General features: G+C 50.6%; 1 protein-coding gene across 2 annotated transcripts in view; it reads left to right on the forward strand.

Moving 5' to 3' along the window:
• ZC3H3 (zinc finger CCCH-type containing 3) overlaps positions 1-18,737 on the forward strand; it is a 341,038-nt gene extending 322,301 nt beyond the window's left edge. For both annotated transcript variants that reach the window (XM_045006027.1, XM_045006028.1), the window contains one exon: positions 11,682-18,737. In XM_045006027.1, the coding sequence (XP_044861962.1) occupies positions 11,682-11,713 (32 nt within the window). In that variant the 3' untranslated portion in view covers positions 11,714-18,737. The remainder of the gene's footprint in view (positions 1-11,681) is intronic.
• The last annotated feature ends 4,487 nt before the right edge of the window (positions 18,738-23,224 follow it).

A 23,224-nucleotide genomic window follows, 5' to 3' on the forward strand; every position in this document is an offset into this window, starting at 1 on the left:
GCCCAGTGGTTAGGGCACTAGCTGGGGATTCAGAAGACTGGGGATCAGTTTTCTGGTCTGCCACAGATTTGCTGTGTGACCTTGGGCAAGTTCCGGAACTTCTTTGTGCCTCAGTTCCCCATCTGTACAATGGGGATAATAGTGCTGTTGTGAGGGTCAAATCCATTCATGACTGCAAGGTGCTCAGATGCAGTGGTGAAGGAAGCCACAGAAGTACACGCCTCAGGGCCTGCCAGTGGTTTGAAAAGTGGTGGATTGACCATGCTGATGCCAACTCAACACCTGAGGATGGAGGTGATGCAGCTCGTTTAGCCGAATGGGGATGTGCTGGAAGTGATTGCTCCTGCCATTCACTCAGCCTACGCTGCCTGGTCCAGCTCACGTTAAAGTCAGTGAGCGTCTTTTCTTCTTCAAAGCACCGTGCCACATTCGGACCTTCACAGAGTCCCTTTGAGGGAAGCAAATATTATCTCCCCTCCTGCTTCTCATGGCTAGGTAAACTGAGGCAGAGAGATTAAGGGTTTCTTCTCAAGGCAATGGCTAGAGTCAGTGTCAGAGTTGAGAAACTGGTTTAAGCATAAAAACAGCTTCTCACTTGTTCTGCATGTTGTGTATTTTGAAGCACTAGTTGAGGCACTTGTGGATGCTAAGTTAATTATATAATAAAATTCACACAGGAAAGCACCACGTGTGTACAATATAGAACCGACAATCAATCCAACCAAACTATTTAAAAATGTGCACAAAGATCTGGAAGCTAAATGTGGTCAACAAAAGTTTCGTAAAGATGTTTTTAAAAAAATCTCTAAATTTCTCCGTCCATTATATTTATCGTTTCGATAGCTCTTTGCAAGTTCAAAGTACGGTACTGGTATTGGCTAACAATGTCTCACAACCCTGCTCTGCGGTAACTGGGCTGTTTGATAGTATCCCTGTTTTCCTTTGAAACTGATAAAAGGAAAAACTTGTATCCACAGCACATTGTTAACTAGTAGCACTCACTGCCACAAGATATTGAAGTCATGTTCCATTCAAGTGGGTGCTGGGGAAAATATAGCCGAAGAAGAAATGAAAGTGAAGGTTGGAAAAGAGCCTCAAACAGGTGGGGAGAGGGATGGAGAAGAGAAGAAGAAAGGAAGAGTGAGTTAGACAAATAAGTCAACAAAGAGGGTATTAGGAGATCCATGGAAGGCTTGCAGACATGTTGGTGGGATGATGCATAGTACTGGATCCCTCGTCTCATATCTTCCTCCTTTAGGTCCTGGGTTGCTCATTCAGGAAAACGACGTTTACTCTCGGTGCCTTGTGAGCAGTATGTAAAAAATGCCATGATTGGCTCAGAAATACAGTGAACGAAACTCGCCAATGTATGAGATAGGGGACCCTACCTGCGGGGGATTGGGAATTAAGCCTTTAACCTCGAGGTTGCAGGTTCAAATCCAGCTGTGGTCAGTTCTGACCAAAATTGATTGCCAGGGCTGAGCGCAATTTCTGGCAGATCGGCATCCACGTGACGGAAACCACCATTACAGTGCACATTTGGAGTCGCCTTGCTGGTCCTTCGTTCAAAGGCTGAATGGGTCATGGAGACTGAACTCCCTTCTGCCTCCTAGAGTGGGTCCAGACAGTACTGGGGCAAAGTTCCCTGGTGGGTGAGCGTTGGGCAGAGCGCACGTTACCACTGCGCTCTCCAGAGCCACTAGTCTGATGTCTTCGCTGTCACCAAGGCGCTGTTGGGATAATCAGGTGCTTTATAACCGCCGGGGGTTCCGTGACACATTGGGAAGAGACGGGCCACTGGATTGGAGGGCAGGTGGAGCCAGAAACTGGATTAAAGCTGTGACCCCTTTCCCTTTTGGAATTTCAGTAACAGCAAAGATCACTTCTCTCACCATGTTCCTCTTCAGTCCCCCGGCTGCCAGCGGAGACCAAGAGGAAATCATTTCCCTCATCGCAGTGGTTTCTCTGTTCTGGCTACTACTAATTGCAGCGGTGTAATTGTGATTTAGCAATCATCTGAAGTGTTAAAGCTGGAAGCCACCTGCTCTTTGTCGTGATCACCTGGTACCTGCCCATGTTGGGCCCGTGGGAGCTATTTACATTCTCAACGGTGTCCTTAGTGTTAAAAAAAAAAAAAAAAAAAAAGTTTATCCCAGGTCAAAGCTTCCCTGGCTCTTGGATGGTTCCTGCTGTGCTTTTGAAAGTGTAAAAAGTGTGTTCAAGGGGACGACACAGCCTCTCTTGGGGAAGATAGGATAGCAGATCAGTAAAAATCTTATGAACATTTTTGTCCCTCCAAGATGACAAATGATTTTTCCTGGTTGGTTTTTGGTTTTAAATTACCTCTCCTCTGTTTGAGATTCATAATTAAGATCAAGCCGCACGCAGATAAGAATTTTGGCGATTAACATCCCATCAGAGCCTCTTGGGGGGAAGTGACAGGCGATTTTACAACATGCCTCTAAGAATTTCATAGCTCCTCATAAAAAATAAATAAATACCCCCCCGTCCCCCCGCAGATTTATGGCTGTGGGTCTGACGCTGGGTGCTGTCCTTCAGCAGAGGAAGGAAACATACAGCATGATTAAATATCCCCCCGCTGATGGCTAAGAAAACACAGCTGACAAGAATGGTAAATACATTCTCTTACGGTAAGTATCCTCTATGGACGGACTCTCTTGAATCATGTGGTCTTCACTCAGTTTATTTTATTCTACACCATCTTCCGGCATAAACTAACCTGCCAATAGCATCGTTCAGAAATATTGCCGGGCTGGTTTTGCAGCAATAAATCTTAGTTTGTTTGTTTATATATTTAATGTCCAGCCTTGGGTGGGGGGTGGGCGGGTTGCCTCTGCTTTTCCCCTCCATCCCCCCTCCCCAGCTCCCTCTTCACCACTAATTAGTCCATCTGAAGTGGGTTGAGTCGGATGGCTTGACTGCAGTTCTAGTTGGAGGCTCCCGATTTTAGTCCTTAGTGGTGCAGATTTGCTGAGTTCTTGCAGACTTTGCTTTTGCCATCGGATGTTGCTTGCCTCCACCTTTCTTCCCCCTAGTAAGTGCAGTGTTTGTGAGTTTCACAGATGGGTTTCCATTCAATCAACGCTGGATGTTAATTGTTCTTTCTTACTCAAGCATTGGAAATGCGGACTTTGCAACCTACATACCGTTCTCCTCTTCGCTCCCTCCCTCCCCGACCATCCTTTTGTCTCTGTGCCCTGACCAGTCCAGTTTTATTTGAGTTATCTAAAATATTGGCAAGGAGGCTTCTGGTGGCTTGTCTTCCAAGCAGGAGAGAGCAGACTTTGTGGTGTGGATGTTCAGAGCTCAGGAACAGATGGGGAAGAGCCCAATAAAGTGTGGGCAAGACGTTTGATCTGGTAAATCAAACTCCTGGAATCAGGACTCCTGGGTTCTATTCACAGCGCTATCGATGACTCAGCGTGTGATCTTGGGCAAGTCACTTCCCCTCCCTGTACCCGTGAAGCGGGGATAATCGTCTGTCTCCCAGAGAGAACCACACTGAGATCCTTGGATGGAAGATGCTACATAAGCACCTAAGTATTATCATTTTAGGCAAGTGCTTCTAGGGCCTTTCTGCAGAAGGGATAGACTGGAAAAGGTGCCCCTATGCAAACATGGAAATACCCCGGTATCTGGTACTGCCCTTTATGGGGGGAGGCCCGTGGGGTTGGTTGTTTCTCTGCCACTGTGCCTTTAAAGCTCTGAGTCCACGTCACAGGTGACTAATTGCCGAGTCCCCAGTGACGGCCCCGCGTCCCTCTGATGTATGGGTGTTATGTTAAGGGTGGAAGGGTGCTAAATGAGCCCTCTTTGCTTTACATAAATTAGCTCCAAAGTCATGAATCAATGCCACTGACACTGCCACTGAGGACGTTTGGTTGCCAAATTTAACAGGGAAGACAAATCTTCCCCACCCCTGGCCATGTGAGTCACTGGAGGGCCAAGTGGGCTGAGGCACATGAACAGACCCGTAATCATCTCCCCCCCGTCACACCAAATCCCAGCAGTGTCCGAGGGAGGAATCCCCCGAACGCAAGGCAGCGTTTTATTGGACATTCCTCCAGGGGCCGTGACAACCTGGGCTCAGGTTAAGGCCCGTTGTGTAGATGGTTTGGGGTTTCCTGCCCTTGGGGCATGGAGTCCTGAACCCCTGTAGCATCAGCATGCCGGGAACCCTCCAGGGAGTGCGCTCCTTGGCCTAGAGCCATCTCCTCCCCTTGCCCATGGGATTCCTCGTTCGCCAGTCTCCTGCAGTCTGAACCAATGCACCCTGCAGGCCCGCACAAACCCAACCGGCCCTTTCCAACTGTGCATTTGTCTAACGAAGCAGCAAATTCCTGATCGCCCCAGAGACCCCCTTGACCATGTCCATCCTGTGGGAGGATCATTTGTTTCTACACATTCAAAACCTTTTAGTTCTCTCCTTTCCCCCGTTGGCTCGCCGGCGTGCAAGCTGTAATGCGTTTTTAATCGGCGTCCTGAGCACTCTCTTGTGGCCTCTGGGTCCAGGCCTCCTGCCATATGCAGACGCCGTCAGCAGGAATGGCCAGCTGTACAGCCCAGCACCCATTGTGCTTGGGAACAGGGTAACTGAATCCTACTGGCTTCCAGCAGAGAGGCCTGGGAGAGGAGCCTCATTCCTCGGGATTCCTAGAACTCGGGAATTCCAGCCAGCAGGCTGGAGCTGGTGTGTGCAGAGCTGAAGCGTTGCAACTTCATGTCCCATCTGAAAAGCTCTTGGGGGCTGGGAAGGGAGTGGGGAGGGCTACAAGGAAAATGAGGTCGGGGGGTCTGGGCGTCCTTCGCTATGGAAACGCTGCTCCAACCGGTTAAGCTTAGCGCTAAAGCAGGGACTCCAGGAGCGTGGCCTGCAACCTAAATGCAGCCTGCACCTGCCCTTCTCTTTTCAGCTCAGGATGGAGCGTTGCACAGCGGGACTGTGGTTTCTGTGAGCTGCACTCACACATGGAAGGCAGGACAGCTGCAGCCTGCTCCATTATGTGCTCGTTAGGTGCAGCACTTGCTTGGGCGTTGGCTTTGATCTAACACTCCCTGTCTCTGGGGATGGCCGATAGCCAGTTTGGTCTAAAATGGTCCCATCTCTCTGGTTCCAAGGGCAGGGTGAAGAGGGGACTTTCCAGCAGGAGCCACCAATGATATTGGTCCTCCTTCTCCCTGGGGGCGGGTCTGTTACCTAGTACGTTCTGGAGCTGTCTACGCGTTTCCTGGGCTAGCTGGCGGAGGGGCTCTGTGTCCCCCGGGGAAAGGTCTCTGATGCAGGGTGATGCGCTAGGGCCACAAGGCAGTCGTGTTTCCATTGTTAATGCAGGGTGCTGAGAGGTACTTTGGGAGATTTCAGCTGATCAGGAGGGGCGGCCAAATGCTTTTAGGCAGTAACTCACTCCAGGCATCCGAACGCGTGGCTCTTCTGTCACTTTCCAAGCAGTCCAGGAAGTGTTGAGTGGCAGCGCCAAACTATTGCAGTGCACAGATGCAGGGTAATAGACGCCGTACAACACGCAGAGGACTGCGCCCAGCCCCTGACATCCGGAAGCTGGAAATTTGGCCCAGCCTTCTGCACAGAGTATCATTCTCCATTCCTGTCCCTGATCTCTCCCTCTCTTCCAGCTCAACAGCTGTGGTCTCTCGCATCTGGCTGACTCGCAAGGGGTGCTGGCACCAGACCAAGAAGAGGCCACAGAGCAGGGAATGGCCTCTTGTAGGGGTGCCTGCGAATTGTGGCCTATATCCTGGCCAGCAGTGACTCTGGAGAGGATTTGAAGGGTCATGGTGGACAAAGAACTGACCACGAGCTCCAGCACAATGCCGTGGCAGAGAGCTAATGCTATCCTGGGATGTATGGACCAGGGAGCAGGAGTTTGTGAACAGCACTGGGGAGACTGGTGCTGGAGACTGCATCTGGTTCTGGTGTCCACATTTTAAAAAGGGTGATGAAAAATTGGAAAGGGTGCAGGGAAGAGCCACAAAAAGGACTCGAGGGTTGGAAAAATGCTTTAGAGTGAGAGACTTGGAGCTGAATCTGTTCAGCTGACCAAAAAGAAGATCCAGAGGTGATCTGATTACACGGGGAGAAAATGCCAGGTACTAAAGGGCTCTTTAATCTTTCAGAGAAAGAACCAGTGGCTGGAAGCTGAAGCCAGACAGATTAAGTTAGAAATGAAGCACAAATTTGAACTCAAGGGCGATTAACCATTGGAACGAACCACCAAGGGAAGCGGTGGATTTTCTGTCTCTGGGCTCTGGCCTTTGTCCCCTTCTCCCTCTACACCTTGTCTCTGGATAATTTCATCTGCAAACACAAATTCAACTACTGTATGCAGGTGACTCAGATCTACTTCTCTGCTCCAGGCCTGCCACCTTCTGTACAAGCTAGTCTCAGCCTGTCTTTGTCCATCTTGTTGATGTCTAGACATGAGTTGAAGCTCGATGTGGCTAAAGCAGAACTCCTAATCTGCACCCCTCCCCCCCCCCCCCGGCCTAAGTCCTCCCTGGTTCCTTCTTTCTTGACCACTGTGGCCAACAGCACTATCCTGCCTGTCACTCGGGCCCAGAACCTGATTTGGTTCTGACCCCTGTGTAGGTCCAAACATGCACTCTGTGTCTAAGCCTTGCAGATTCGTTCTGCATAACATCTGTAAGGTCCAGCCATTCCTATCAGTCCACACACAGAAAGTTCTTGTCCAAGCTCTCATTGTCTTGAGTCTCAGTTACTGCAACATCCTGTTCTCCGGCCTTGACGAAGACAACCTTGCCCCACTCCTATCGATTGAGAATATCCATTCTCCTAGCCCGTCGCTTGGAGCATCCTTGAGCCCTTCTCTTTGCCTCCCTCCACCGGTGACTCCCCCTTCTCTAGCCCTTCAAACATAAGCAGCTTGTCTTCACTTTCACTTCTTGGCCTGTGTCCACCCTACCTACCATCTCAGTCAGTAGCGCACCAGCATCGATTGCCCAATTGCTAACTTGTCAAACTAGACCTTTCTCCCATGTTGTCCCTGACACCTGTGAGGAACTTCCTGTAAACTTCTGCAAAGCCCCTTCACTGTTCACATCGCTCCTTAAAACTCTCCTTTGCTGTGATGCCGCCAAGAATCTGGAGGATTTACACTCTGACTGCGGGCCCCATGAAGTCACTCTTATAATGTCCTTATTGAGTAGTTAATAGATAATTGGCCATGTCATGTCAGCCTACCCCTTTGCAAAGGTGAGTGTCAGCTGTTTGATGGAGCAGCAGATGATTTGAGATGAGGTGGCGCCTTCTGATGAGGTTGATTGTCTTGTACCTAAAGTCTGGGTGTACTGGCCCTAGGCAATGATTATGTGGTGAAGAGATGGAAGGGGAGGAGGGCGTGGAAGAAGTGGGACTAGCTACAATCAGTATCCGCGTGATGGCTTCTCGGTGAAAAGTGCTCTCGAAAGCAGAGAACTTGTCTCCCCCGGAGTCCGAGAAGGGCTTTGAACTCTCCGAAATGGCCTGTCTCGTCCTGTGTGATGAGCAGGTGAATGCAGGTCTCTAAAGCACTCTGAGATCCTCAGGTGAAAGGGGTGATAGCAGCACAGAGTGTTATTGCCACTTTCCGTCCCTCTCCACAGCTGGTGTTTGCAGCTGGATAAAGTTCACTCTTTCATATCAGAATGTTTAATCTCCGATGATATTAAAGCAGTGATTGGAGTCCTGGGGAAGTCCCTGTGTGGCTGGGAGCAGGGAGCCCTCAGTTTTAGACACATGCTCTATCCCCGCAGGCAATTCGTAGTTTCTGCACAAGGAGTAGCTCTTTTCATCCTGTACTTTCAGCCCAGAGCAGGCCCAGCAAACTAGCTGCAACTTTTTGAACCCTTTGGAGTCAGTGGGTGCAGGGCAGTCTTGCTCTTAATTGATAAATTCGCTGCATCAGGAAATCACAGCTGTTAACGTAGCCACTCGGGGACTCTGAGTATCACAGAGCCTGTGAAGGTCAGAGGTACCTATATACATAGATTGACTCATTGGTATAAGCAGGTAAGGAACTAAGGCAATGAATCATCCAAGCCTGGTTTCTGTAAACGTCACATCTTCTCTGTGGAGCCAGCCAAAGGGGGGTGGGGGTTGGGAATGGTATCTTACAGAAGATGGAAGATCGGATAGTGAAGTTAGCACCCGAACAGCAAGACTGGAAGAGACATCATTGAAGAATAAACATCTGATGAGAAGCGTCATAAATCTGAAGACTAAATTCCAACTCTGAAAAACTTCCATGTGGCTGGCATTAAATTACGGCTTTGAAACGTAGACATTCAAACACTCATAATAAACAAACTACAATCCTTCAAATGATGATGTTACAGAAGAATTCTGAAAATATCCTGGATACACCATGTAACCAGTGAAAAGGTTTTGGAGATGACTGGAACTAGGCGAACCGCAGTGAGCAATCTTAGTAAAGAAAGATTTGAGTTGCAGGATACTTTTAAGAGGTCCCCGGGCGATGAATGTTTCTGGGCACTGGAAGGGAAAGTTGGTGGCAGAACAAAACCAGGCAGAAAAAGACGACCATGGATGAGGGGGTGGGATGTCCTAAGTGGATCAAAAGTATCATTCATCCACAAAGAGGTTAGCAGAGACCTGCACGGAATGGGCTACCGTTATTGCAAACTTCCAGAAATGGAGATGCCACATAAGAAGAACAGTGTCTTCCAGCCCATTGTGAAAGAACCAGAAACCAGCATTTCTCAGCTGTGCTGTTTGCTGCAGCTTAGCCTTCCCGTGAAGGAATCTTGTTACCAGGAGGTGTGTGTAAATCCAGGGCAGTTTGGGAAGGACGACGTTTTCAGTAAGTGATGCAGGGACACAACCACGTGGCTGCTTTTGATGTCAGTGGTAAGACAAGGTGGTTGAGGTTAAAGGGTCAGTCAGTCTAAAATGCCTAGAGAGCTGTTGCCATTAAAAAAACAACAACAAATAATTCCCAACAGTTTCCTTGCGCCAGGGTGGTGTACCCTCGTGTGTGCTATTAGCAATGCAGGGACGTACTACAATAAGGATTGGCCAGTCCTGATTCTCTAATGCAATTGCATTATTTTAAATGGAGCTGACAGATTTTCAGATCTTAATTATTTCTCCCCATTGCTGCTGTCTGTTTGCTTTCTGCACGTCACTAAAGTTGTACGCTGCAACTGGACTAGTCAGTTTCACTTTATTATCCTGATTATTTCTGTTCCAGGAGTGCCCAGAGGCCTGAACTGAGATCAGGCCCCCATTGTGTTAGGCGCTGTACTGAGACAGGCTCTGTCCCAGGCTGCTTACAGTCTAAATAGACGAGAGAGACAAAAGATGGGAGGGGAAATTGAGGCACAGGGAGGCGAAGGTCACTTTGCAGGTTGGTGGCAGACAGAGGAGTAGAATCCAGGTCTCCCGAGTCCCCATCAAGTGCTCTATCCCCTGGGCAACACTGCCTCCCCATTAAGAAATATGATAACTTGGTTTCTAGTTAGGTTAGCTTCCTAGCAGTGAGAGCAGATGTGGAAATACCCCCCACAAAACATTCCTGTCTTCGTTAGATTTTTGCAGCATCCACGTAGCTTGTGCAGCTAGTGCAAGGGCACAGGGGAGTTGCAGAGAAGGAGGGTTGCTAGGATGCTCTGGGGAACAGGGAACATCTCTGATGAGAGGAGACTTACAGAGCTTGGCTGAAATGTAGCAAAAGGAAGGCTGAGGGGAGACCCAATTGCTCTCTCCAAATCCCTTGGGTGGGGGGAGGAAGAAGAGCTATTTAAGATGACGGACAATGTCGGCACAAGAGCAAATGCAAATAAACTGGGCATCAATACACTGAGGCTGGAAATTAGAAGGAAGCTTCTAACCCTCAGAGTGAGGCTGTGGAGCAGTGTCCCAACCCTAGCAGCAGGGGGCACATAACCGACCTGGCTGTAAGCTGGATGGTCTGACAGGGTTGCCTGCGATAGCAGGGGACTGGGTCCAGTGACCCAGCAGGTCCTTTCCAGTCCTCAGTTCCAGTGAGAGAAGCAGGATGAGACCCCCTGTGTTCACACCACTGGCCCAAGCCCTGTTCGCTCACTAGCCTCATAGCAGAGGCTCCTGGAGAATCTCATTTAATGATCATGTGCTTGGCACTACCAAGCCAGTCCCTGCCCCTGGCTGCTTACAGGTTAGGGCCCTGCCGGGTAAGACTAGACACATTGGGAGATCCACGTTTAGGGTTATTTCGGTTTTCCAATCGCCCTCCTTTCTCCTGTGATTTGACGTTGGGTGGGGAAGAGGTTTGACGTTGGGCGGGGTTAGACGCGAGCCTTTGCGTGAGGAGAGGCTGGGAACCCAGCGGGCCCGGTTTGGGAGGCGGCTCGTGGAGGCAGGCAGCATGGAGGAAGGCATGGCGATGGGAGTAGAAGGAAAGCAAGGGGAGCCCAAAAGATGAGCTCTAGCCCCAGGTGGGTCTGAACGAGACGCTGGGGCTGGGCCAAGAGTGAGGATGGATGTGAACTCTCCCTCCGCGCCCCTTCCCCAGTAACGCCGCCTGCCCACCCCCACCCCCAGCTCAGGGAGGGAGGGTTAGTCACGCTGGCTTAGCAGCAGCTGCTGCCCCACTAAATGCCACTCATTTGTTTTGGGAGTCAACCGGATGGCATCTGCCCAAGGCTTGGAATTCTCCAGTGGTTCACAGCTGCCAAGAAATACAGGCTAGTGCAGTGTGTGTGTGTGTGTGTGTGTGTGTGTGTGTACACAATACATACACAGTCCCTAGTCAGAGCTGTAACATGGCCCTCAGTGCTCATCTAGGCGACTTTCCATTTAAGGATCCCAAAGCGCTTTGCAATCACTAACGCTGGCAAGGGATGGAAAGAGGATTTCCAGTGTGTTGATGAGAAAACTGAGGCTCTGAGGAAATAATGGTATTGTGTTAAGTGACGTGCCCAAGCTCATACGGCCAGTGAGTAGCAGAGCCAACAACAGAACCCTGAGCTGTTACCCCTCGTCTTACCCACTAGACTGTCTGAAATGCACCCTGCATTGGCACAGCCCACGTGGACGCAGTTTGCTCAGAGTATAGCTTCTCACTTACAAGCTTTATGCTCCGCTCTCCAGAGCATCCGTAGGCACTCTTCATAGCTCACACGAGACCCCCCCGTTTTGGAAGCTGTGGTTCAGTTCCCTGGCAAACGGATTGTAGGGTTGGCTAGTGGTGGGGGTCTGGTGGCCGCTTCCTTCGGTGCTGGGTGTCGCTGCGAGGCGGCTTGTTCGGCCAGGTGCGTATTGCAGCGTTCTCGGAAGGTGAGATGGCCCCTGAGCTAGCAGCTTCCTGGCCCAGCGGAGGATTTGAAGAGGAGGTGGGGTGGAGATCATGGCCCGTGGCTGAGCTCCCGCACAGTGTGAAGTGGTGCTCTCCGAATCCTATTCCCCTGTGCAGGCAGGGCCCTGGCCTGGCCACGGAAAAGGGAGCAGAGTTTGCCCCTTTAAGCCCATATTATACATCCAGCATGTGCATAGCTATCTTCTCCAGTGCTGTGGCCCCTCTGCCCTTCCCACAATGCATCTGGGGCTCGCCTCTAACCGCTTCCTCTGCCATAGATTTATATCCCCCAACTGCCAGCTACAACCGTCACCACAATCCTCACCTTCCGCCTTCTCCTTCTCTTTCCAGGGAAGCCGCTGCAGATCAAGCCCAGGCTGTGAGGTCAGCTCCCTGGATTCAGCATCTCTCCCGCCCACCTCATGCACTGGTCCATCCAACCGTCCAGCAGCCGAACGCCTCAGGAAACACAGCGGCCAGGCCATCCCGGCACCTACCTCAGGACAGCAAGACAGGAGGGGAGGCCGCCTCCTGATTTGTGTCCCATTTCGATACGTTCATTTGACCCTGAACCTGGTAACAGTAAATGCCCCAGGTTTCCCCAGCCCCGTCGTGCAGGGAGGCGGCTTTGTAAGCATTTTAATTTTGGAATAAATGATCTTTTAATCTGGTTTATTTAAAACAAACCCCTTTCCCAAGCCCCTGTTTAACTTCAGCTGGCCCGGTCATTCTTGAGTTAGCAAGAATGAACTGTTGTGATCAGACTAGGCTAAACGGGGCCCATTGATCTTACCTGCAGCCCTTTGCACCCGGGTTCTTGGTGCCGTGTTTGGAGCTTTGCAGCTGCAGTAATTCTCCTCACAGAGATTTGAGGAAGGGACAAGAGTTAAAGAAACCTAACTCTGTTTCTCTTTAGTGCCGGGAAGCTGCATCGCCCAGTTGGGTATATTTCAACAGCACTGTCTGTTAGTGGGAAATTATACTGCATGATGAGAGGCTGGAGAACTTCAGCCAGCCAAGAAGTGCAGCAATTGCCTAGAAATGAGGATGTGAGCGTCTTACAACCGTCAGGATAGGAATTTGTTTTGGGGGTGAGGGGTGTGCAAGGGGGCTGTGGCTTCCTGTAGCCATGTGCTTAAGGGATGTGTGTGACCCGAACAGAACAGCCACATGAGGTGAGCTCCGAAGCCATTTCAGAGAAACAGTTATGCCCTTGTGCCAAGAAATTGTGGGGGGGGGGCGGGGGGAGCGGGGAAGGAAGCATTTCTGAATTGAAATGCAAGCCCCTAATATCTAATGCATGCAGAGGAGTCTGTTTGCTAGTGATTTGTCTGCAGGTGATGGGGCCCAAGGAAATCCTGTGATCCTGCCGTGTGTGGTGGGGCTTTGCAAGGCGATCATCTTCCCCCATCCCGGTACCCCTCCAAGAGCAGAGGAGACCACAAGGGATGCGGTGAGACTAAGAGGACAGAAGGTGAAGTCTGTAGTCAGCGCAGTGGGTTCCGTGCTGCTGCTTTCAATGAGCACTGCCTTGTGATCCCGCTGCTTTCCCCGCCTGTATCTGGTTCATGCAAGGAGACGAGGAACGCAGTCTGGTTCAGTATGCCAGGGAAAAACACCAGGCTTGTGAAAGCTAAGGATGACAGAGTATCTAGTCGGGAAAGAGCGAGGAGCCGAGGACTCGGAACTAGACATTTGTTAATGGTGATTTCTCCTCTTCTCCACTGTGGCAATAGCAGGGTGCAAGGAGACAGGTGCATATGGAGCGTAGGCCTCCCACCTAGGATTTAGTGCCCTTCTCAACATGGGCGGAATTCCAGCTCCTTCAGTTCAGGTCCAGGGAAAATAACCTGTTTTCTTGGTTTAGAAGCCAGCATTGATCTGCCAGGTTCATAGAATGATTGTTTAGTGCATCAGAGACGCTGTCTGCTTAGTTCCCAAATGTACAGGCCAAATGCCCACCTGGATAAATCCACCTCCACCCCCGAGGGGCGTTTGTAATATTCAGAACTCCTTGGTTGCTTTATTTTTAACTGGTGTGTTTACTGTGGGTCAGACTCGAATGCAATGGAGCCCCAGTGATGTGCTCGGAGATGATATAAACACAACAAGCATTTGGTTTAAATCTAGAGCTGACCCAAACCAGACCCCCAGAGCCGAACACCTTTGCACCAGCTCTGCCTTTTACAGATACCCCAAACTTGGGAGCATTCCAAATCCAAAGTGTGATCTGGGTCTGACTTTCACTTTCTTGCAACGGGTCCACCCAGAGCCCAGCTTTGGAGCATTCAGAATCCAGATCCAGACGTAGCAGCCTCCACCTGTCTCTAGTTAAAACCAGACACATTTGCTAAACCAGTTCGCAGCTTCTCAGCATGCGTAATATGGCACTAAATCGCTTGGTGCTGACACATTTTATGTCTCGTATCCCTCTCGCCCCTAAGGAGATGCCCTGGAGCTGGGATAAAGGCACAGTTATCACATGTCGATGCCTTTCTCTCTCACGAGGTCTGATCGTCCAAAGTTGCTCCAGCAGCACCCTCCTGGAGGGTGTTAGTCACTCACCACGGTAGCATCTCTCGGTCACTTTGCATATCAAGCCAGCTGCTGTGGAGTTTGATTGAAATTTTTGCGGTGAGCGGTGAAATTTCCTCCCTTCTGTGAATCTGCCTGGCTCATCTCCTCCCTTCACCACAGAGCAACAAGCTAATAAAAGATTGATTGTAACTATAATTGCAATCTGCCGAGGTCGGCATTTCCTCCCCAGCTCCTCGCTGCACTGAGGGACGGAGGGAGCATGAGGGGGGTCGTTAGCAAACACCCAGTTGATTGGGCTGTTTTTATTTCCCCCACTCCGTTTCTTTATCTCCGTGATTTAGCATCCTGTCGCTGTGTGTTCCTGAAGAGCTGAGGAGTGCTGGCCGGGCAACTTACCGAGGGCGCTGCACGTGGAGAACTGCAGGGCAGGTTTTCTCTTTTTTGTTTCCATCATTTTAAACTTTAGGGGGTGGAGGTGATTTTTACTGGGTGTCACTAAGTTTCCATGGATAGCTCGAGAAATTCCCATCAGATCCAGCTTGCAAAAAGCACTGAGAACTCCATAAGGAATCCCAGTGACATAACATACTCTGCAGTGAAGCCAAGGAGATCCATACAGGACATGTCACATCATTGGAGTGCTAGGACCTCAAGATCGAAAGCATCTACAGCAGCCAGGAAGATCCCCAGTAAGACTTCAGACGCAGGGAATGGTCAGTGAGAACGTTGCTTTGGTGGGGTTCCCTGGAATTAGGTCAGAGGATAGTCTCAGCATTCGGTCATAGTGAACCTTAGGGCCAGATTTGTCTCTTGGTTGCTCCTATGCAAGACAATGGGGGCTGAATGGGAGTATCTGAAGGCAAACGTTGGCCATCATTGCTGCTCGGGAGATAGAGGCTGGAGAAGTAAATATTATCAAGGCAAATTCACCTTATGGCCAGGAACCAGCCTCAGTTTCTCCATTAGACCTTCCTGACGTGGGGAGATATAGAGGGTACAGGGCAAAGGAAAATCCTGAACTGAGAGGTCCCAGGAAAGACGAAGAGGGCCTGTCTCCTTCCAAACTCCTCCCACTTCTGGTAGGATTCATAGTTAGTAGCTTGGTATCATTAACTGGAAGTCTGGGGCAGGTGGTGATGACGGTTTCGCATCACGTAGCCGGTTCGGTTCTCATTCCTCAGACGGGCAGCAGCCGGCGACACACGCAATGGGAGGTTAGCAAAATCTCTCACCCTTGCGCCTGCCAAAAGCATACGGACTGCTGTGTGTCAGTAAAACCCAGACGGGCATACGTGCCGGCTGAGTGCTGCCTAACTTACCGCATAGCCAGGGAGCAAACCGTGCTGCCCCCCCATTGGAGCCCCTGGATTGCGAGGTCTGCGTGTTTGTCAGCGGAAGGGAAGAAATCAGATTTAGCGTGTGAACTCTGAAATCCAACAGCCCGGCACTTTTTATCTTCAAGGTCTTTCGGCAACATATTTCCCTGGGGGAGCCGTGCTCTCAGGTGCAGCATCCTTGGGTTCACAGTGACGGGCGAAGGGCCTGTAACGTATTCTCTTGGGGACAGTGAGCCACCAGATGAATCACCCTCAGGTTTGCAGTGGTTGCAGAGGGATCTGTAATGTCTCTGTCTCTTGCCACTGAGGTTTCAACTGCTTTTCACCCCATTTTCTTGCAGGGGTGACAGATGCTAGGAGGCCGAGTGAAACTGAGGTCTTAGTAAGTCAGTAGCTGGTTGAGGTTAGATCCAGGGAAGTTTCCTGCCTTGATGTATATTTTATAGCCAGCTGTTGTGTGTTCTGTGCCGTAGAGACTTCCTTGGCTCTGCTCGTGTTACAGTCCCTGCCTGGACAGTGCTTGTCTCTCTAGTGTGACTCTGCTCTGTGGTGTTCTCCTTCCTTGACTTTATCAGGTAGGGATCATGGCTGTCCCGGTCTGTCCATGCCTGCCTGTGTTACAGCCACGCGACACGTTACCCGTGACTCAGCATCGCTGAGACGTACGTCTAGAAAGGTTCGACCCCGCAGGTGCGCCATCCAGGGCGAGCTAACACTCCGGGCCCCTGGCTATCTCAGCCATTCATTTGCTCTGCTCCAGGGTAGGATGATGTAAGTTTAATGATGCTCTTTAGGGCTTGATCCTGCAAGGGTCTGAGCACCCCTCGACTCCTGGTGATGGCCTTCACATGTGGTGCTCCCCACCTTCCACACCAGGCCCAGGGTCTGCTCTAGCTCCCTGCCCTCATCCATGGCTGCGGGAATTGAGGGCCTGTTCGATCCCTTGGGGATCGATTCAGTTCAGGTGTTGGGGTGGGGACTGGCTCGTTCCTCTGCCAGGGCTTGGGATGGAGTTACTATCCTGTAACCGTATCGTTCTCTTTGGCGCTTGATGTTAACGTCACTGTATTTACTGCCACGGCAGGACTGAGATTCCTGTAGGGGAAATGAAATATGCAGAGGCTTGGAAAACTGTAGTAGCCCAGAGAGCTTCTGACTTTTCAAAGTACCAGCTGCCACTCTGAAACTTCCAGGAAGAAGCGTCTCTTTAAGGGGGCTGAGGCTGGTTGTTTATAGGGTGTGAGTTACACCGCAGGATTTGTTCCAGGAGGGACTGACAGATAGTGTGTCGCTCAACTGCCCAGCGTATCAGCTCTCGGATCGTGTACATTCACTGGCACGAAGTACAACCACAGCTGCCATGTAGCTAATTTCCAAACCTGAACGCTTTGGCACATATCGCTGCTATCTTCGTGGGCCCGCTCTGTGCTCCGTAGAGGCAGGGAAGGGAGCATGGTCCAGTGGTTAGGGCAGGTCACTGGGAGTCCAGATAGCTGGGTTCTAGTCCCACTTCTGACTTGGGCATGTGACCCCTCGGTTTCCCCATTGTGATGTTACACACCTTTGTGAAACAGGGTGACACTGACAGCACTAAATTCAACCATTGTACACCTGCCACGCGGACCCCGCTGCATCCTGCATCCTTGGTTTGAGCGAGACAACCCATCTAGGCACTGTTACACCTCAGCCCCTCACACAAGCCCTCTTTCATCCGAGGGCTCAATGAGCCCAGCGCCCTGCTGCTGCCTTGCCGATGGTGCAGTCTGTCACTGCACGGTGTTTAAAAAGACAGATGGGAACGCTGGGCAGAAGGTTCTTGAGTGCTTGACAGTTACACATGAACCCACCCTTGATCATGCCGTGTATTATAAGCCACCAAGGAGGGTCATGCTCAAAGGTTGCCTTCGGATAACACAGCCCACCTAGCTCCAGCCCTAAGAAGCAAACGCCGTGCTCCCTCCCCGGTGAACTGTGACACTGAAATGAAAGCCAGAGATGACTCCAGCTTTCTGTGCTACACTCGCCTGCTGACCCAGGCAGGCAATGGGGAAATGACTTTGAATTTCCCCCTTAAAAAAATGCCCTTCCTCCCTGGGTACGTCTACGCAGCAACTACACACCCGCAGCTGGCTTGTGCCAGGCGGCTTGAGCTCGGACTGCGGGGCTGTTTCACTGCTGTGGAGACATCTGGGCTCGGGCTGGAGCCTGGGCTGGAGAAAACAGCCCGAGTCAGCTGGTGCAGGCCAGCTGCGCGTTTTTCCTTGCTGCGTAGACATACCTTGTGAGAGCTGCTTGGTGTGTCCTAGTTTGCTAAGGAGCACCAGGGTTGGGGGGAGGGCTGGTCCGGAAGATCTTTAGCAAACGGGAGAGACGGCAGATTTCAGAGGGGCGAAGGCACCTTAAAAAGGCTAAATTACAGCCAAGCTTACTTGGAGGCTGCCCGCTCTCTCCTTCCACACAGTCTGGTGGTGGGGACGGGGAGGGCTGCTCCCCGGTGCGTGGGGAAACGCATGGGAGCGAACCTCCGATGTAAACTCTGCAGGCTGCAGTCAACTCCCTGCCGCTGCTCCTCATTCCCGTGCCAGTGGGAAGCATCTTGAGCATCCTCCGAATCAGGCAGCCCCAACGACTACACTTCTCAGGCCGGCTCCTCGGCACAGCTAGACGCGTTGATGCCAGCCGGGGATCTGGTGTCCATTTGGCTCTTAGTGGGTTTAAGCAGCCCAGCCTTATCCTACTGCTTTGTTTCAAGGGAGTGGAGGAAGTTAGGCCAGGTCCCTACTAGAGATGCAATTACGTCTAACTGAGCTAGCAGGCCTGGGAACGTAGTGCCACTCAGTGTGAAGGGTTTGCCCTCGATGTCAATATGCATCGCCTGCAAAATCAAGAGGAGCCAGAGCACTGATTGGGCAGCATAGGGTTTAAGGCAGCAGTAACCGGCTTCTGAAGCGTGAGAATCGGTGTCCATCACCGCTGGGGTGACGTTCCTTGGACAAGCCAGGAGACAGAGTATGTTCAAAACTTCCTTTTGCCTTGGGTCTCTGTGCTCGTGTTGGGCTTTGTTTGGTGTGAAACTCTTAGCTGTGTTTTAAAGGAAGCTATTTTTAATAAAGAATTCCATAGTCACTGTTGATACTAAATGGCTTTTGTTAATTGGTGCTTTTTGATATTTAAATAAAGGTGAATGAAGAGTTTGTGCAACAAATTGCTTTGTGGCTTTGTTCTTCCTCTGATGTATGATCAAAAGTTTCTCCCTATTCCCAGCGTTACCAAGGTAGTGCCTGGCTGAAAATTTTTCATCAAAATCCTTTTTTGGGCAGGGGATGAAGCAGAAATTTTTGTCAGAACCATTCCATTGTTGAAATTTTTCAGATTTTTATTGACCACCCAAAAACCTGAAAAACGTTTGGCTTTTGACAACTGAAATTCCAAAATGTTCAGTTTTGGGGGAGTTTTTGATAAAAACCAAAGTTCCATGAACATTGTTTGACAAAAATTTCAGTTTTGTACATTTTTAGCAGAAAATAAAATATAGTCACTTGCACAGCTCTGGTTAATGGTGTCTAAATATCTAATTTCCATGAGTGTTTAGGAAAGGGATGCGTGCGCCGATTGTACATTTGTTAGAAGAAGTAATATACACACACTGAAGGTAGAGATTATAGAAATGTCTTGAAATTACCCAAGACACAGAAGGCATTTTCCTGGGAGATGATATGTACATGGTGAGTAAATCCTTCCGCCTCCGAAAAGATTCCCTTTACATTTGGTTGTTCTGAACTTATTGACACCATTTATATTTCATTGGGCTCCCTCTCTGCCTCCTCTCTCCTCTTCCCAACTGATTCTGGTTTCGTTTTTGTCTCCTGCAAGACTGCGAGGGAATTGTTCAATGGCAGCATGGTGGCGTGGTCCAAACACAGGACTGAGAGTCTACTTACCGCTCTGACTTAGGCATTATCTGTACTGGGGGAAATCCTGGGTTAGGAAACATTAATTAAGCCATTGGAATCAGCACAGCGTAAAAGCCAGTTTTCAATGGTTCTTGGATTCACACATTTCAGGGCCACAAGGGATCATTGGGTCTGATCTCTTGCCCAGTGACTCCGGCATCAAGCCCCTCGTTTCTGTTTAAGCTAGAGCAGATCTTTTAGAAAGATGTCAAGTCTCGGTGAAAGGCTCCCAGGTTGGGGGGGAGGAATCCATCGCCCTCCTGGATAAGTTGTTCCAATGGTTAATCACCCTCACTGTTACAAATGTGTACCTCCTTTCTAGTCTGGATGTGTCTAGCTTCTGGTTCCCGCCCTCGGACCGTGTTATGTCTGTCTGCCAGATCAGATCACGAGTTGTCCTTTTCGGGGACGATAGTTGTGTTAAAAACATAATTAGCTGGTCATGGTTAACCTACCAGCTACCACATTTGTCTCTAAGTCTCAGCACCACCACCAGCTTCGACGTTTTTAAACACAACTGCCCTCGTTCACGCTAAGGGCAAAGTCATCATCTCTTTGTTTTGTCTGTCTTGGGTTGGATCCTGTATGGTGCTGAGAACCTTCCAATTCCTTTTGACGTTTAATTAGCTGCTCAGCATTCTGGGATTGGACCTTTCAAGGACGGAAACCCAGGGGATCCTGTAAGGCCCCGGGTAATTTTGTGGTATTGTGTCATGGATGGCTCGTGAGTTGAGATTCCTACCTCTATGTCACCCTGCGTAGTGCAGCTGGGAAGCGTGGATTGGCCCGGCTGGATCTATAAACACAGCTCAGAGGCAGCGTGAGCAGAAGGCACCGCTGGGAGCAGCAGTGAAGGCTCCTTAAGGAGCAGAGTAATGGGGATTAAGAATCATGCTGAAATAATTAAGCTAGGAAATTACTCACTCATTTAGTGCAGCCGTTCTACCGCCCCCGGTGCCTCCACTCCTTTCCCAAGGAATGGTGTAATTTATTGCCGGCTGCCAGTAAATAGATGCTTGGAGGTGATTAATTTCAGTGCGAGAGCAGGCGAAGTCCTCCTCCGAGCTGTCGCTGGGCGCAGAGGATACCAGCTACTTGTCCCATTCCAAATGGATACAGCCCCACTTGCTGGGTTTCCGCACATGGAGATGACCCTGTGGCCTACAGCCCTTGTCTAGGGCAATGAGCTTTTATTTTGGGTGACTTATAAACTCTTCTTCAAAGCCCTTGGTGGAGCTAAATACAGCGACCAGGTTAAAGAGTCAGTGTCTGTCTAGTCAGGTTATACCAAGCCCATCACCCAGGTAGCTGGGCAACCCACAACTGAACTGGCCAGGGAGATCCAGGCTTGGACAGAGGTGAAGTTCATGAAGCCGAGAGAGCGGCAGAAGCTGCTGAGAAGGTTTCTGTTGTGATATTTCCTGGGGTGGTGGTGGTAATGTGTTGCCAAGCAGCAAGTTGGTCCCATACCGCTGGAATTGGTGTTTATGATGGAGATGCCAGGGGAAGTGGTAGCAATGGAAATGATATCTCACTGCAACTGAACCGGTCATCCCAGGGCAAGGTAGGTAGTATGAGTGCGGTTTTATTAACCATAATACTTAGCGTTTCCGCAGCACCTTGCCTCCGAGGATCCCAAAGCACTTCACACATTTAAGCCTTGTACCCCCCTATACGACTGGTATTCCTGTCCCCATGTTAAAGATGAGGAAATAGAGGCACAAGGAACCAAACTAATTCAGGAATCTACTGTAATAGGGATCGCTGTTATCAAGGTAGCCTCGAGAGGCTTCAATCAGAGATCAGAGCCCTGTGGTGCGAGGTGCTGTACACTCATGTAACAAAAAGGAGGTCCCTCCCCCAAGGAGCTAATGTTCTTGATGAGATCGCAAGAGGCTATGTCAAAGATGGGGGCGGGGGTGGAAAGACAAGGTCCAAGCAGCCATCTCTGCACAATCATCTCTTCTGTAGAGGCATTTCTGTGGTAATCACCGCTGTAGCATGCAAACGCTTCAGAAACATGGATGGGTGAAACTCAAAGAATAAGTGACATGTCCAAGGCCAACCAAAGTTCTGTGGCAGAGCTGGGAATTAACCACGAGCCTGTCTGCAGGATGTTCACCTAGTGTGTTACGGAGCAATGTGCATGTGTGTGTTACTGGGATAATACCGTCCAGGAGCTTCTCATTAGTGACCCTGTCCGGGACTCCTAGAACTTCCCTGCTCTTTGCTAACATAGGAGTGGATTACCCTGCCCTTGTGGGGATGTCTGTACTGCTGCTGCCCAGCAGGATGGGTGGACCATGGGGACTGTACACTCCTTCCTGTTGGTGGGGAGGCAGTTCTTGAGTTGGCTGGAGGAGGTGTGCATGGGAAGTTTGCATTGCAGCTACCTCTGCTCCAGGAATACACAAAACAGCATGGATGCATGACCTGCTGTTGATGGATGGAGGGCAGACCCCCATTCTCCTCCTCCTGGGCACCTCAGCAGTATTCAGCGCTGTTCATCATGAGACATAATTGTCTTGCCTAAGAGAGGTGGCTGGGATCTAGAGTAATGCACTAAATTGGTCTGAGTCCTTCCTGGAGGGATGCCCTCAATGAGTAGTGATAGGAAACTGCACCCCCACAACTAGACCCCCATACTGTGGAGTCCCACAAAGATCAATGCCTCCCCAGTCCTAGTCAGCATCTGCATGCAGCCCCCAGGTGACCTGGTGAGATGACATGGGCTCCGGTGCCACCAATCTGCAGATGAGACACAGCTCCACCTATCCTTCACTGCCTACAGCCATACCCCTGCCAGTAAAATGGCCCAGTGCTTGGATGAGATCAGCTTGTGGATGAAGAACGGCTGGCTGACATTGAACCCGAGCGAGACAGAGGTGATGCTGGTGGGCAGAGGAAAGCACTTTGAGGAGTTTGCAGCCATGGTTTCTTGGGGTTGAAGGGACACACCCAGAAATTGGTCAATTCAGTCCGTAGTCACGGAGCACTGGATTCCTCGCCGACACTGAGCTCTCACACAGCAGCTTCTGGCAGCACAAACAATGAATTAGATGTTGGGTAAACAGGGACCTATCAAGAGGCTGACGTCCTCCATTAACCCACCACCACCACCCCCAGGATTGGTGGGTGACCAATCCTAGCAACGTGGCCATCATCACTCACCTAGCACTATCCACAACTAACACTTCCTACCTCGTCTGGTTGATTAGGAGACTCCACCCCATCCTGGCGGACATAAGCCTGGCCTTGGTGAGATGCCTTTGTGCGTCCCATCTGGCCTGCCTCAGTGCAATGCAGCTGACATGAAGCCATCAGCTCTTGGGAAAATCCAGCTGGTACTGAGCTCCGCAGAGTATTCCACAGCAACCAAGGGCTACTGTGAGCACATGACACCTGTCCTGCCCTCTCTACACTGGCTTCCCAGTGACTAACAAGTCACGTGCAAGGTCTCCGTCCTTATCTTCAAGGTGCTGGGCCCAGCATATCTAAAGCTCCAGAACGAAGACCCGGAAGTGGCTGGGCAGCTCTGCTCCTTGGGCCCAATGGGACTTTCTGCCATATGGGTAAAGCTGGTCTGTGCAGGAAGCTGGTCTGAGACACTGGAATGAACTTCCCCAGGAACCAGGCTCATCCTAAAAACCTCCCCCTCCCCTCAAGCGCATGGTGCATTTCTCTAGCCCATGCTCTGTCATATGACCACAGGGCATGTAACCCCCTCCCCAAACAAAACTCTCCGCTGCACCCACTCTTCCCCCATCACGGGGTGGCAGCGGCCTTTGAGAAGGCAGAGGCCAGCGCACCTGTGACTCGCCAGCTGGATTTGAAGAGACGGCAGCTGGGCCGGTAAAGGACTCAGCCAGGGAAGGGGAAGGTGAGCTTGGCCTGGGGGTGACAGGTCGGCAGGTGAGAGCTGTGGAGACCAGGAGCTGTAGGGGGTTCCTGGGGGAAAGCTGACGGCAAGAAAGCAACCAGAAGGATTTGCCGGCTGACCCCCATCACAGGTTGCTCTGCTTGCTACAGGCAGCAGCTGCTCCTGGCTGTTGTAGGGATTAGCTCT

Source organism: Mauremys mutica, chromosome 2, assembly GCF_020497125.1.
Source record: "Mauremys mutica isolate MM-2020 ecotype Southern chromosome 2, ASM2049712v1, whole genome shotgun sequence".
Taxonomy (NCBI): Eukaryota; Metazoa; Chordata; order Testudines; family Geoemydidae; genus Mauremys; species Mauremys mutica.